At 32.2% G+C, this 13,355-nt stretch overlaps 3 protein-coding genes across 6 annotated transcripts in view; all 3 read right to left on the reverse strand.

Annotated features, from left to right (window-relative positions):
- Nucleotides 1-1,227: 1,227 nt before the first annotated feature.
- Nucleotides 1,228-3,207, reverse strand: LOC114123229 (dnaJ-like protein MG002 homolog). 4 transcript variants are annotated; one of them, XM_050197113.1, is made up of 3 exons: nt 2,949-3,207; nt 2,367-2,768; nt 1,228-2,129 (listed from the first exon to the last, which is right to left on the reverse strand). In XM_050197113.1, the coding sequence occupies exons 1-3, from the start codon at nt 2,950-2,952 to the stop codon at nt 1,546-1,548; spliced, it is 990 nt and encodes a 329-aa protein (XP_050053070.1). In that variant the 5' UTR covers nt 2,953-3,207; the 3' UTR covers nt 1,228-1,545. The 4 variants fall into 4 exon arrangements, with proteins under 4 accessions (XP_050053070.1, XP_027841929.1, XP_027841928.1 ...); XM_027986128.2 differs by having other exon boundaries at nt 1,501-2,129; nt 2,373-2,768; XM_027986127.2 differs by having other exon boundaries at nt 1,501-2,129; nt 2,361-2,768.
- Nucleotides 3,208-3,893: 686 nt separating this feature from the next.
- On the reverse strand, nt 3,894-7,066 carry LOC114123218 (general transcription and DNA repair factor IIH helicase subunit XPD). Its single transcript, XM_027986117.2, has 2 exons — nt 5,105-7,066; nt 3,894-4,775 (listed from the first exon to the last, which is right to left on the reverse strand). Exons 1-2 carry the CDS (start codon nt 6,903-6,905, stop codon nt 4,306-4,308), a joined length of 2,271 nt encoding a protein of 756 aa, XP_027841918.1. The 5' UTR covers nt 6,906-7,066; the 3' UTR covers nt 3,894-4,305.
- Nucleotides 7,067-10,884: 3,818 nt separating this feature from the next.
- LOC114123238 (protein phosphatase Slingshot) overlaps nt 10,885-13,355 on the reverse strand; it is a 56,296-nt gene continuing 53,825 nt past the window's right edge. The window contains 1 exon segment of the mRNA XM_027986139.2: nt 10,885-13,148. Within this exon segment, the coding sequence (XP_027841940.2) occupies nt 11,735-13,148 (1,414 nt within the window). The 3' untranslated portion in view covers nt 10,885-11,734.

Consider the following 13,355-nt stretch of genomic DNA (forward strand, 5'->3'; position numbering starts at 1 on the left):
TTTATTTGGTTTATAATACAGCACCAGTGGCAGTTGTAGAGGGGGTTTGGGGGTTCAAACCCCCGCCGAAATGAATGGATGATTAATTTCAAACATAGTTATTCTTACTTATGAACCTTCGAAAAATTCTAATTTTTTTAAAAAACCCCCCCCCCCCAAAATTTTTTCCTGTGTCCACCCATGCACAACACAGCACAGATTGAATAATAATTTATAAATATATTAAAATAGTAAATACAATAAATTTATCTCACTAATACAGTGATTCTCAACCTTTTTTGATTCATGTCAGCTTTAGACACTAAAATCAAACACTTGTGTCACCTTAACATCAAAATAATAAACAATCTTAGCTGTATATTTTAAAATTACTCTTTATAAAAAAAAAAAAAAAAATAAAGTATACAGAAAAAAAACGTTCAAAACATTGACATTTAAAACAGTTCAAATTTTGAATTGGTAAATAAAATAAAATAAGAGCAAAAATAATGATTTATATAAATTAAATAGAAAATTTCTTTGTCCTATTCCCATTAATATTTTGTGTAGTTCAAGAATCACTGTACGTCTGCACTAATATATAATACCAGAATTGTTAAATTTATGTTTGATTAAAATTAGGAATTATACAAATTACTTCACTTTCTTAGCAGTCGGAATATTTCTTGATGATAACCAGAAATTTTAAATTATTTTTTTAGTTTTTCACTTTTTATGCAGTAGTCTCTTAGATTTTATTTACATTTATAATAATTACAGTAGGATTTTGGTAATTGAATATTACAAAAAATAAGTTAAGACATAGAATTAGGTAATCTAATGCTTTGACTAATTATATAATATTATATATATTATATTATCTTACTATTTTAGTTCAAGGTTTAAAAGTATAACTGATTAATATTTTTGATTATTAAGTTAAAAAATAATTATTCATTAATTAATTAAATATTATCAATATTTTATCAATCAAATTTTTTTTTTTTTTGGAGATTACAATAAATTGTCATCAAATACAATGTAATTTAATTTTGTATGTTTATGTTAGCATGTTGATTTTTATGAAGAAATAATCTGAAGTGTTATAATAGTGTAATAAACTGAAGTATTTATTTTGGTCATATCCAGTCAAGTATACTGACATTGTTGATATATTTATCTCTTCACTGTTCATTATTGTAAAGTACAGGTAGATTTAGATTTTAAGAAAAGTTAGATTGTCCAAAAAAATACTAAAATTAATAGAGTATTTTCTTCTATAATATTGTTTCAACAGTCAAAATCTCATAGATGATTCAAAATATACAATAAATTAAAGTATATGCTTTCCTACTCATACACTCATACTTCTAAATCAAAGCAGCATGTACGACTTTGTTATTTCAATACTAGTAAGGTACCAAAGTTAATCTGTACATACACACTTGTGTCATACATATTTAATAATAGCTTCTTGTATCATTGATAATTGTGTAGTAAAAGGGCAAGCATAATTCACTATTCTGTAAATAAATACATTTTAATTTACAAAAATAGTAACAAAATTCAGCTTTTAAATTTGATATTATCATCATCATCGATCAGATAAAATAAGTAGAATGATTGGTTTCTTTGTACTCCTCTGGGTAGATTAACTACTAGCACTTTTTCATTTTCACTAACATTCACTCTGACTGCTTTACCCTTTATTGCTTCTATTTCTGTTAGTTCAATCCTTATCGTTTGGCTTTCGAGCAAACTCTTGATAAACTCTCCTAATCCATTGCCAGGTGATGACGATGGTATCAATACATTATAATTTAAATTTTTCAACCCCAATGTCCATAGATATTGAAATAGTTGAAACAAAATCCATTTTAACGTACGGTTTTTGATAAAACTCAATAACATTAAATCAATTTGAGTTTTTATAATATTCTTGGGTACTGAAATTACATTTATAAAGACATTAAATGGTTTTAGTGAATTATAGCCCTCTGGGCGTTTGTATCTTGCATGGCTATTCTCAGTTCTTGACCTGTTATATGTATATTCATAATTTGTGTTATAACGGCCATAAGAAGAATTAGATGTCCAATTACTAGAATATGTACTACTATTCTGACTTCTATAGTTATTGTTTGGAAAATCTGCAAAAAATAACATAACTATTGGTTAATACTTTACTATCATAATAAATATGTGAAGATTTTATACATAATTTTGATTTGTTTAAAATTATGATATATTTAATGTTATACAAAAATAATAATATAAAATGTAAAGAATCAATAATCAAATACAATTAAAATTATTCAAATAGTTATAAAGAAAAATATATAAAATATAAATCTTGTATAAATGTATAAGTGTTTAAGTACCTGTACCCTTACTGTTATTGTACTTCATCCGACTAGATTCATTGCTCAATACATCATATGCTTCTTTAATGTCTCTGAACTCCTTAGTGAGTACTCCTTGGTTTTTATCGGGGTGGTGTTTCATTGCCAGTTTGTAATAAGCATCTTTGATTTGCTTTGGATTGGCGTCTCTTGGAATGCCCAGTACGTCGTAATAATTTTTTGACGCTCCCAACGGAGAAGTGATATTGAAACAACGTCTGGTATTAAAATATATCGTAAGTTTTTTCCTTGATACAATGGCTAGATCTGTCTGCCAACATTTCAGCCAGAACCCATGACACCGCAGTGTCAAGACGTTGACAGTAACGGGGCTCATCTGCTTTCCAGAAAGTATAGTTTGAAACGCGCATCGTGCAGCAATCCAACCTGTAGTATAAACCTGCGTTAAAATGTGATTTTAGAAAACATTCTCTAAATAGTTTCATGAGTAGTTGTCAAATGGACGACCCGACATTACTGAACAGTAGTAGTACAAAAGTGAACGACATATGTCAAACACGTTAAGCATAATATTATATTGAAAAATGACGAATACGATACACTTACGCATGGTCAATGAAATATCACGAACGGCCCAAGTCCGCTACGTACGAAAACGTTTCCTCAGTGGACCCGATTTAAAACATTTACTAATAATTAATAGGCCCATAGGCCACGACAGTCGTAAGCGATTCGCGAGTAGTCTTTTATCTATGGCGAATACTATAGAGTACAGACATTAGTCGAACATTTTAGCATAACGTTTCACGGTTGTCCCCCAGAAAAATAATTTACTATTATTTAAAGATTTGCCCGCTGTTTGATACTGTTATCATTTTTTGTGAAGGTACTATCTAGGTATTATATTCTGTGGTACTATATAGATATAAATTACAGAACAGATGGTAAAAGATAAACAATTAACAAAACTATTAGTTGTTTGCCAATATACACTCTACGGTTATAAAATACTGTTAATACACTTGTTTGTATCTATAACTTATGTAGTTATGTCTTATACTTAGTTTCATAAATACAATTATAAACTAGGGAAAGTAAGCCTGATTGTAATATAACTAGTTAATCAGTAGATATTAGGTAACCGCTTTGTTTCATAGTAGTTGTAGAAGTTGAGTGAAGCTCGTCATTGAATATTGAATAGGCATTGTTAATTGTTATGGATAGGTAATGAATGTATACAATTTTAATTCAATGATAAATTAATTTATAAGCCAAGATAGAACACGTTTTTGGCAACCAAACAAATTTTTTAATAATAATATTAAAATGTAACACATTCTTATTATTTTTGGTTTAATCACATTATTTTAAAAAGGACCAAAACTTTTCAATTTTTAACCCTCAGAAGTACCAAATAGATTCATTTAACTACAAGAGATTTCTAGCAAAGTTGATGATTGGAGAACATTTTCTAATACAAAGTGTCTCCAGATGCAAAAATAAAAACTATATATAATTGTAAAATTAATACATTCATTAATACACTCAAAATCTAAAAAAATAGTGGTGGGACATCACCCAGTGTTTATTAATAAAACATATTCATGATATTTTAATATTAAAATAAAAATATATAATTTAACATACTAATACATCAATGGACAAGGGTTAAGACACACGAACATATGTTTTATATTCAATTTTTTCACTTAAATGTAATAAAATAATAATTTTTTTATGATTATTGCAAGAATCAATGTACAATTAAATATTCTTATTTTATTAATAGTAAAAAAGTTTTTATTTCTGAGGAATTTTTTAAATAATTTCATAACAAAATATTATATAATACATTTTTGGTTACAAATAAAAAATAATTTGAACACTTAAGGATAAACTTTAATAAAGTTTAGACAAAATTACAAAAAATATAAATTACATAAATATATATTTTAACTAATATTCAACATTTCTGAATCACTTTAGTTAAGAAATCAGTTTTATTCAGTCCATTTACATCTAATAATGATATTCCCATTTGATTTTCAATCGGATCAGGTTGTGCTATATATCTTAGCCAACGTTTAGCCATTTGTGCAGCTTCATCTACTGTTAAGTTGCAAACATTGTCAGTTAGATATGCCTGTATCCATTTAGGCAATTTACTTCTTTTATCGTGTCTGGCAAACCTTTTGTCTGCAAACACCATGATGCCGTAGTCCATTTTACCACGGATTGCTCGTCCAACACACTGGGCAGTGTGTCTCATAGCATCGAATGTTAAAAAATCACCTTCCGATATTTGGTACTGACTACATAAATATTCCATACGGGCTTTTAATATACGGCATTGAGTATAGACATATGGCATACCCAAAACAATTACTGCTCGACCATAGTGATGATCAAAATCCATACCTTCAGACACTTTACCTGTAAACAAAAATAATTTGTAATATTTAAAAAAAAATAAAACACAAAGAAATAATCTTATAATAAGACATAAATATTTCAATAAATTATGAATAAATATACTTCATTTTTTCTAACTGAATAAAAAAATTAAGTAGTTATACAATTATATATAGATTATTCTTTAACCAAGTATGTATAACTATTGATAAATACGGAAAAGAGTGTTTTAAAATATTTCTGACTAAATTATGATATTCAGTAGATTAATATAAGATTAAACATTAAAATAATGTTTTAAACAATATTTAATTATTAAAATATAATATTTGAATAAAAAAATTACAAACCTCTAGCAACAGACAACAACAAAGCTCCTTTTCCTCGTTCTATGGCTTCTGCGTAACATTTTATTGCATGATTAGTGACCACAATATTTTGTGTCTCAATAAATATCAATTTGTAATCTAAAATCTTTTCAATTAATCCTTGATCATACCAAGCAGCTACCACGGATTTCATGTATAGATATGATGGAAAAAAACACACAACACCATCGGGTACCACTTTTACCATTTCCAATAACAAATGTCCATAGTTACGTGCAACAGATGAGTCTTCTCTTGATTCCCACTTGGATGTTAGTGCTACTTGGTCATTACCTCGTCCGACTACCATAGGCAAAAAACACTGTCTGGACAATGTCATGGTCAGGGACGTCATTATTACTGGATTGATGTTCAAAATCTTGGGGTACATATCTAATGGCGATAGAGTTCCTGACGTTATAAGAACAGTATTAAAATAATCTAAAATTGGTTTAATGGCAATAGAGGCATCTAAACAGCTAAAATGCATGACACAGCTGTCTGTTGATGACCTTTCATCAAATGGTTCAATAATTATCATAAATCCTTTCATGTAAGTCGATACTAGAGTGGCAAATTGAGCAACTGTGATAAGTGGAGAGAAATCTATGATTTCAGATATTTCTAACGTCCTTAGTAACGACGATAACCGTTCAGTACAAAATCTCAGTGGTTTCCTATTTATACATACTTTCTGGAACACATCTTTAATGAACATTATAGGAGTTTCTTGTACTACAGTGGTAGAATTCATTCTGAGTTTCAGGTACATAATGAACCTTTTCATAAAACCAATATAGTGTTCAGCACTTCTAATGCTACCTGGCAATTCGGTGATTTTTAATACCTGATCAGGTACAATTGGATTGGCTAGAGCTGCATTGGCTTCGCGGTTTCTATAAATTTCCCTCAAACCATCTACCATTTTTCTGTACTCTTCCTTCAACCTCTGAGAGTCCCTCTCTTTCATGGTCGTGATCTCAGTGTCTAGTTTATTGAGTCCTTCCAAAGCTTTGTCCAGGTTTTTGCTAGTGATGTGTGAACTCAGCGAGTCTATACAAACATTGTCAATGTTGTGTGCCTCGTCAAACACCACTATGGTGTTCTTGTTGAAGTCTTTGGAAACTATACCCGCGATTTTCGGGTCTAATAGGTAATGGTAACTATATATGACGACATTGGCGTGTATAAGCGTCTGTCTGGCCACAAAGTAAGGGCAAATGCCTTGTTTTACACCCAATTCTTTCAGGTCCTCAATGTTGTAGATGTTTGGAGGGAGAATCGTGTCTCTTCCCAGGGAATCGAGTTTTTCATAGAATTCGCACACGTTAACAGTCTCGCCTTCGGCGTGCCGAGCGCGTACGAACGGCGCGGTCAGCGCGTGACAGCGAGCGTCTACCACGCGACCGTTTACTTCACCAGCGATCGACGGGTTGACGCACAAGTTCTTGCGGGACGACAGCACCACTCCCAGCACGTTGGCATCGTACTTGTTCGACTTGTAGTAGTCGCACAGCACCCGCAATTCTTCGGCCGCTTTTTCGATCTCGGACAGCGTACGGGTGCTGTACAACAACTTGGCGAGTTTCGCCGGATACTTGACCATGTAAGCGACGATCAACGACAGTATAGTAATGGTCTTACCGGTTCCCGATGGCATTTCGAGTAAGCAATGTCCCTTGGCGTCTATCGCCTTTTTCAGTTCCACCATATACGCATACTGCTCGGGATATATGTATTCGTACGGGAACAAAACCTCCAGCTCGTCGATGAAAAACTTCATTTTCGTTTTTAGGGATTACACGTATTCACATTTAACAACTTAAAAGTGTCTCAGCAACATTGAATGGATATCGAAATATTTTTTTAAAATCAAATGTTTGAATTTAACGCACATTTTAATAAGTATTTAATTCGGCCACTCGGGTCTCAAGCATCTCGAGTTTGTTGTTATTTTGTTATCGGTGGTGATACCGTTCTTATCAAAGCCGACACAGGGCGCAACAAGCTTGTTTCGACAAGCGACATTACGCCCAAAATGTATTACTTCGAAATATACTATTATGAATTGTATTATGCATTATTGTTCTGCTGCACGATGGTTTTTTCGTAGTTTTCGAGATTTTATAGTAGCTCAGAAGTGAATGATCCTTAGAAGTTAGAGCTAGTAGGATTTAATATAGCCGGGGGCCTCCTAGGTATGTTTCAACCATGGGTGAACCCTAGTGCTTTTATTACGATTAAAAAAAAAAATGAGAAATTTTTTTTTTTCATCTAATGAAAACATTACATTTTTAAGTATAGGAAATAATTATTAAATTTTTTTTCATTAGTTTCTATTTTTCGAGCAGGCGAGTAGCTAGAAATTTCTAAGGTGTTATTCAAAATTAATTGACAAAATTATACACACAAAATTGATTACTTTACGTATATTTAAATTTTTCACATACATCATTATATATCGATTTAAGATAAATCGTGCTTATGATACATCTTTATCTTGATAAAACATATTAAGTATACTACGGCTGAGGGGAGGTGTTACTACACCTGTAACATCCCCCCTGGCTACTCGCCTGTTTTCTAGTATGTATTGCATTATTTCTAATATCACTCAAATACAATTCATTTTCATTTTCATTTTTTAACGAGTTCCGTGCTTTAGACGTGTTTCGGGATAATCAAGCTGTGGAGGATTTTATTCAATTTTTGGAGCATTTTGTAGTTGAGCCACAGTAAGATTATTTTTTACTTACGCTAATCGAATAATAAAACAGTTAGCCAGATTTTACGAAAACAAGTAAACAAGTACGTATACTATTTGCCTATGCTGAAACTCTCAATTACTCTCCGCTTAGATGATATGTATTTTAATTATTTGTCAATATAAAGTTTAATAATTATTATTGTTTAAGATTTGAAAAAACTTTATAACTACATAATGGGCGATAAAATGTTTTTAAAATTGTTAAATATCTATGTGTTAAAATATATTATTTAAATCTTTTGATTTTTTAATTTTTTTTTTTTTGGTTTATGACATATATCTAGAAATAATTAGATTAAAAATAAATTAACTGGAAATTAGAATATTTGTAAAAATATTGTGTGTTTTAAAAATTACCATAATGCAAAAAAGTAAAAAAAAAAAAATTAGTTTTATTAAAATTTAAAAAGAATATTTAAAATCATATTGAATTCTCATCAGATTTTAAAAACTTACCTATTCAAACAAAAAGCTGTATTCATTTCTTATTTATTAATCAGTTATACACATACATAGTAATAAACAAGTTTAGTTATAATGTATAATTAATTTTCACAATAAATTGTTGACCTTCGTAAGATGTAGTGACATATTTTCATAATTTTGTATTTATAGGGGGGGAGGATATTTATTTATCCAAAGCTTACCAACTCTATTACATGTTATATAAGGTATTATAATTATATACATCTAAATATAGACAATTCTTTGTGAGAATTTCAACCTTTCAATTCAACAACACAAGACGCGTAGTCGACGGATCTAATCAGCAATGGAGCAAAAGCTTACTAAAATGCAGACAGAACATAAGTTGGTCATAAGTGTATAGAGACTTGTACAGTAGGTACTCATTTATCATTTCGATAAATAGACTGTAAGCTTTAATAGGAGCTATTAAAAAATATAAATAACCTATAACACGCCGCCATGGAATAATACTTTGGAAAATTATGAGCTACAGACCTACCTTTAGTGGCAGAAAATCAAGTCACGGAGTGATAATTATGGATATTACGTATCTGTGATGGATTCTAAGTGTAACGCTCGAGGTTATTATTTACGAATTTTAAATTAATAATAAATACTAAATTGTAACAATTTTTATCGCAGGTCGGATTTTTATATTTAATATAACGTTAAACGTATAAAAGAAGTTTTAAACATTTCAAACTACTATGTTACAAAGTTTTAAGTGTATTTGATTAATATATTTCTATATGTTATGTATAAGTAACTATATGATTTTCATCGTGTATTTAATATTTATTAATTCCTGGTTTGAGTTCTTACATGCCTTTGTTGGAGTTAACAATAATATTGTTATAAAATATTATATAACTATTCATCAATAAAAATACCATTTAATTAACAATAATAAAACATAGAAACAAAATTTATATTTACTAACCGATTTATCAATAATTTGGTATCTATGCCAACTAATTATTGTGAATGCGTAAGAATAGTCTGTATTGATGTAAAAACGGGTGTGTGACTATAAGAATAAGAATTGTTGTATATATACTCGTAATTCGTAAATCAATATTAGGACGCTCTAATTCGGGAAATAGCAACATTTATGATCAATATTCAATACACATTTTTTTTCATTTAATTAAATCATTATACATTTACAATATACAATCATCAAACAACAATGAACAAGTACAATTTATGAAAACATGGTTGTAAGATTAGATGGGTGGCATTCTTATTAAGAAAACTTTTTAAATGTATTCAGAATGCGTACCTATTTTAATCAGAGGCGTTCTCAGGATATTTCAATGTAGGGGGATGAAAAAAATGGTTACGAAATAAGCTAAAGTGTTACCAAAAGTAGACAAAACGTGTATTCCTAATATTATGTAAGAAAATAAAGAACCTCCAAGGTTTCTATCCTCCATATCCCAACCGTGAGAACGCCCATAATTTTAATACTTGATTATTAATGTATCTAATTTGTATTTGAAGCACGTGTATTTGTATACTTTCTTTTAAATCATTTTAATATAAATATAATTTTTAAAGTATTCAAAATACTTTACAAATGCTTTGTTTTTAGTTAAATACTTTTGATATCAACTGAAATATTCATGTACGTTAAATACAAATAAATAATTTTTATATATATTTATTTTTATATGAGGTATAATATTCTATCCATATTATGAATATTATTTTAGCATTTTAGGTTTGAGTTGCGACGCTATTACAGCTTTTTTCTTAACTGTTTATTTGGAAAAAAGTATTTAAATATAAATATTCGAATATACTAACAAGGCTGTCAGGTGATAGATGGTTGGTATCAAAACATAATTTAGCAGTATTATTAAAATATAAACGAGACAATTTGCGTTATTAAAGCACAGTATTAAAACATTTTTTTATCACTAATTAGAGAGCAATTCGAACATCACATTATACTATTTTTAATTTTTAACGCTCATCCTATTTAAATATTTTTTTTACTTCGCTTTTATTGTAGTAATATTTTATTGGCTGTATTATTACATATTTACATACATATAATATAATGAAGAAAAAAGTATAGAAAAAAAATCGACCATCCAAAAGTGTGAAGATGTGTCGACTGAACGATTATTATAAAAGTTTATGACTTTATGTATCTAATGATATAGAAATAGATATCAATATGTATTGTAGCAATGTAGCTACCTATATGTTATTATGCTATTGATTATCATATTTTGATAATAAATTAGTGTTATTATTGATTATACACTTAGCAGCGAAATGCGAGTATTCATGGTTATTGCTTAATGATTTTACATTTTTGGTCGTGGGGGCAGTTGCCCCCATTCACCACCGCCAAGTTACGCTTATGAATAAAACATTATTTAAACAATAACAAAAGTAAAAACATGTAAACCTTTTGCCTTCATAATACTCAATAGTTATTGATAATAATATAATGTATATTATGACACTTGAGTTAGGTTAGGTTAGGTTAATAATATAAATAAAAACGCAGATATTTTTAAAATGTATACACACTTTTTAAAATCGTTTATTCAACACACAATATATTAAGCTTACAAAATTATATACACAATATTATTTAAATATAGGAGGAGAGTGGTGCCCACAACGGATCGACCAACCATTATACAATATATTGTTATTACGATTGCCGGAACATGCGAGGAAGCAAATGTTTCCGCCTGGGTAAGCGATAAAAAAAAAAATGAGATCTACAACTTTGTAAGACAATATTGTAATTTTTATTTTTTGAAAATGCAGATAGCATATATTATATTATATATTATACGAGAGAGCGCACCTATACATATATATCAAACAAAAACAATTCTTTTCTTGTGCTAAAGTTATAATGTTTAAAATATATAATTTTCATTATTGTTTTTGCTTTGAATAGCGTGTCGTAAAGTAAAGCGACGTAGAGATTCTTGTAAACAATGGTAGGTATGGGTAAATTCTCGTATTATAATAATTGAATAATATTATAATATATATTATTATGTACACAGTTTATACGGTGGTTTTGCGCGTTAGACTAGAAAAAAAAGTCTGGTGGGGGGGGGGGGGTTGACAAGAAGTGATGTTTACTATTATATATTATTATATTGGGAGTAAACGGATCGGAAAAATGGGAAAAACGTTACACAGATGAATTGTCAAAGTAAAAATAGATATAACGTAACAGAGTTCAAAGGTACAAAATAAAAAAACATAAAACAAAAAAAAAACAAAACATATTCATTAAGAGTCAACACGTATATATAGTACGTCATAATAATAATATTACGACTCACAAGTCGAACGCGTTTTTCATTTTACGGTTTTCGACGATCCGTGCTTGCTGCTCACATGCTGTTGTAAACGGTGCTGTTTACCTTCAGCTGTTTGAACGATAATTTAGTCAGCGGATGCGATTTTCCCTGTTGTAGTTTGTTGTTGGCCGCCCGATTGACGGACGCGCGAATGTCGCTTTGCTGTATGGGCAATACGACTGTCTTAACGACGGGATTGCATTCGAATTTACGGGGCCCGATCGCCGTCACGTCCAGGCTGGACACCCGAGTCGGTATGGGCGGCTGCTGCTGATGGTGTGGATTGCGCGGACAACCACTGTCCTGCACGAAAGTCTTGGACCGGGCTCTGCCGTTTTCGTATTTTCCCACAAGTTTTCTGACCGATATGTCCTCCATGGAAGCGGCCGGGCTGGGCCGTTGAGTGACCTTTGGGTGTTCGCTGACCGGCGACGTGGGTAGGCTTTTAACGTGTTCGTTGCCCGCACCGTCGTCATCGGCTGAATTCCCACCGCCTCCACCGCCGCTGTTCTTCCTCGCCGGTTTTTCGACCGCGTCGCCCGCTTTGGCCTCGAACTCTTCTTTCAGACTCCTCACCAGACTACTGTGCTTGCTGTTGCACGCGGAGGTTACGATGTTGGTTGCGGCGGTGTTTCCTAAACCGGATATGTTTGGCTGTGACGCGGTCGCCCGGTTGGCCAGCTTGTGCGAAGCGCCCTGCAAACCCAGCGTTGGTGAACTCGAATAACAGTTGGGTAGCAGTAATTTTTGATGATCCTTTTGCTTCGGCCTCTTGGCCGGCCGGTAACACGATTCGTCCACGACCGTTTTGGCGACAGAGGCTGCGGTAGATATTACTGCCGGCTTCTCTCCGCGTTCGCTGACGTACTGCATGGTCGGCCGGATATCGTACGAGCCCCACGAACTGTTCCTGGACGGCAACGTGCGAGTGTCGCAGGAGCCCCACGAACTGTGTCTGGATATGACGTCGCGCAGAACGACAGCGCTGTCGTACGAGCTCCACGAGTTCTGTCGAGACACGTCTCCGCCGCTCACCGCCGTAGCTTGATGGTCGGCCGCGGGTTCGCGACATTGTTTGCGCTCCTCGCGATCGAACACCCTGTCCAGTCGGGATGAGAACAGATCGCCACCGTCCCGTTTTTGTGGGGTGCAAATGGCGATCGAAGGAGGTCTGTTGACGGCTACGCGGCTGAACTTCGGTGATTCGGCCATAGGTAAAGGTTTGACTAGAACGTTGTCGTCGGAAGGGGAATTAGCCGCGCTCGAAGAGGCTACCACGCCCTCGAACTGGGTGGTTAGATTTAGCACCAGATTTCGGCTCGGGTCCACCGTCGATTTGCGGTCAGGACTAGACGTGCAACCACCGGTGCTGCTGCTAGTGACGTTGCTGCTACCGCTGATACCGCTGGACTCCAGCTCGTTGACTCGTAGTTTAACTGACGACGGTCTGTAACACAATTTTAAAAGTGTGATGATAAATTAAAATGATTAAATTATTTATCAGAGTATTTTGAGTAGTTTTCATTATTATAATTATTTAGAAATTACAGTACATATCAAGTATATTCATACTTTTATAAGGTACAACAATTCTACACTTCGATTATCATAATTAAAAAATTATAACAGTTATCAGATTTTAATTAAGACTTTG

The sequence above is a fragment of the Aphis gossypii genome, chromosome 1, assembly GCF_020184175.1.
Source record: "Aphis gossypii isolate Hap1 chromosome 1, ASM2018417v2, whole genome shotgun sequence".
Lineage (NCBI taxonomy): Eukaryota > Metazoa > Arthropoda > Insecta > Hemiptera > Aphididae > Aphis > Aphis gossypii.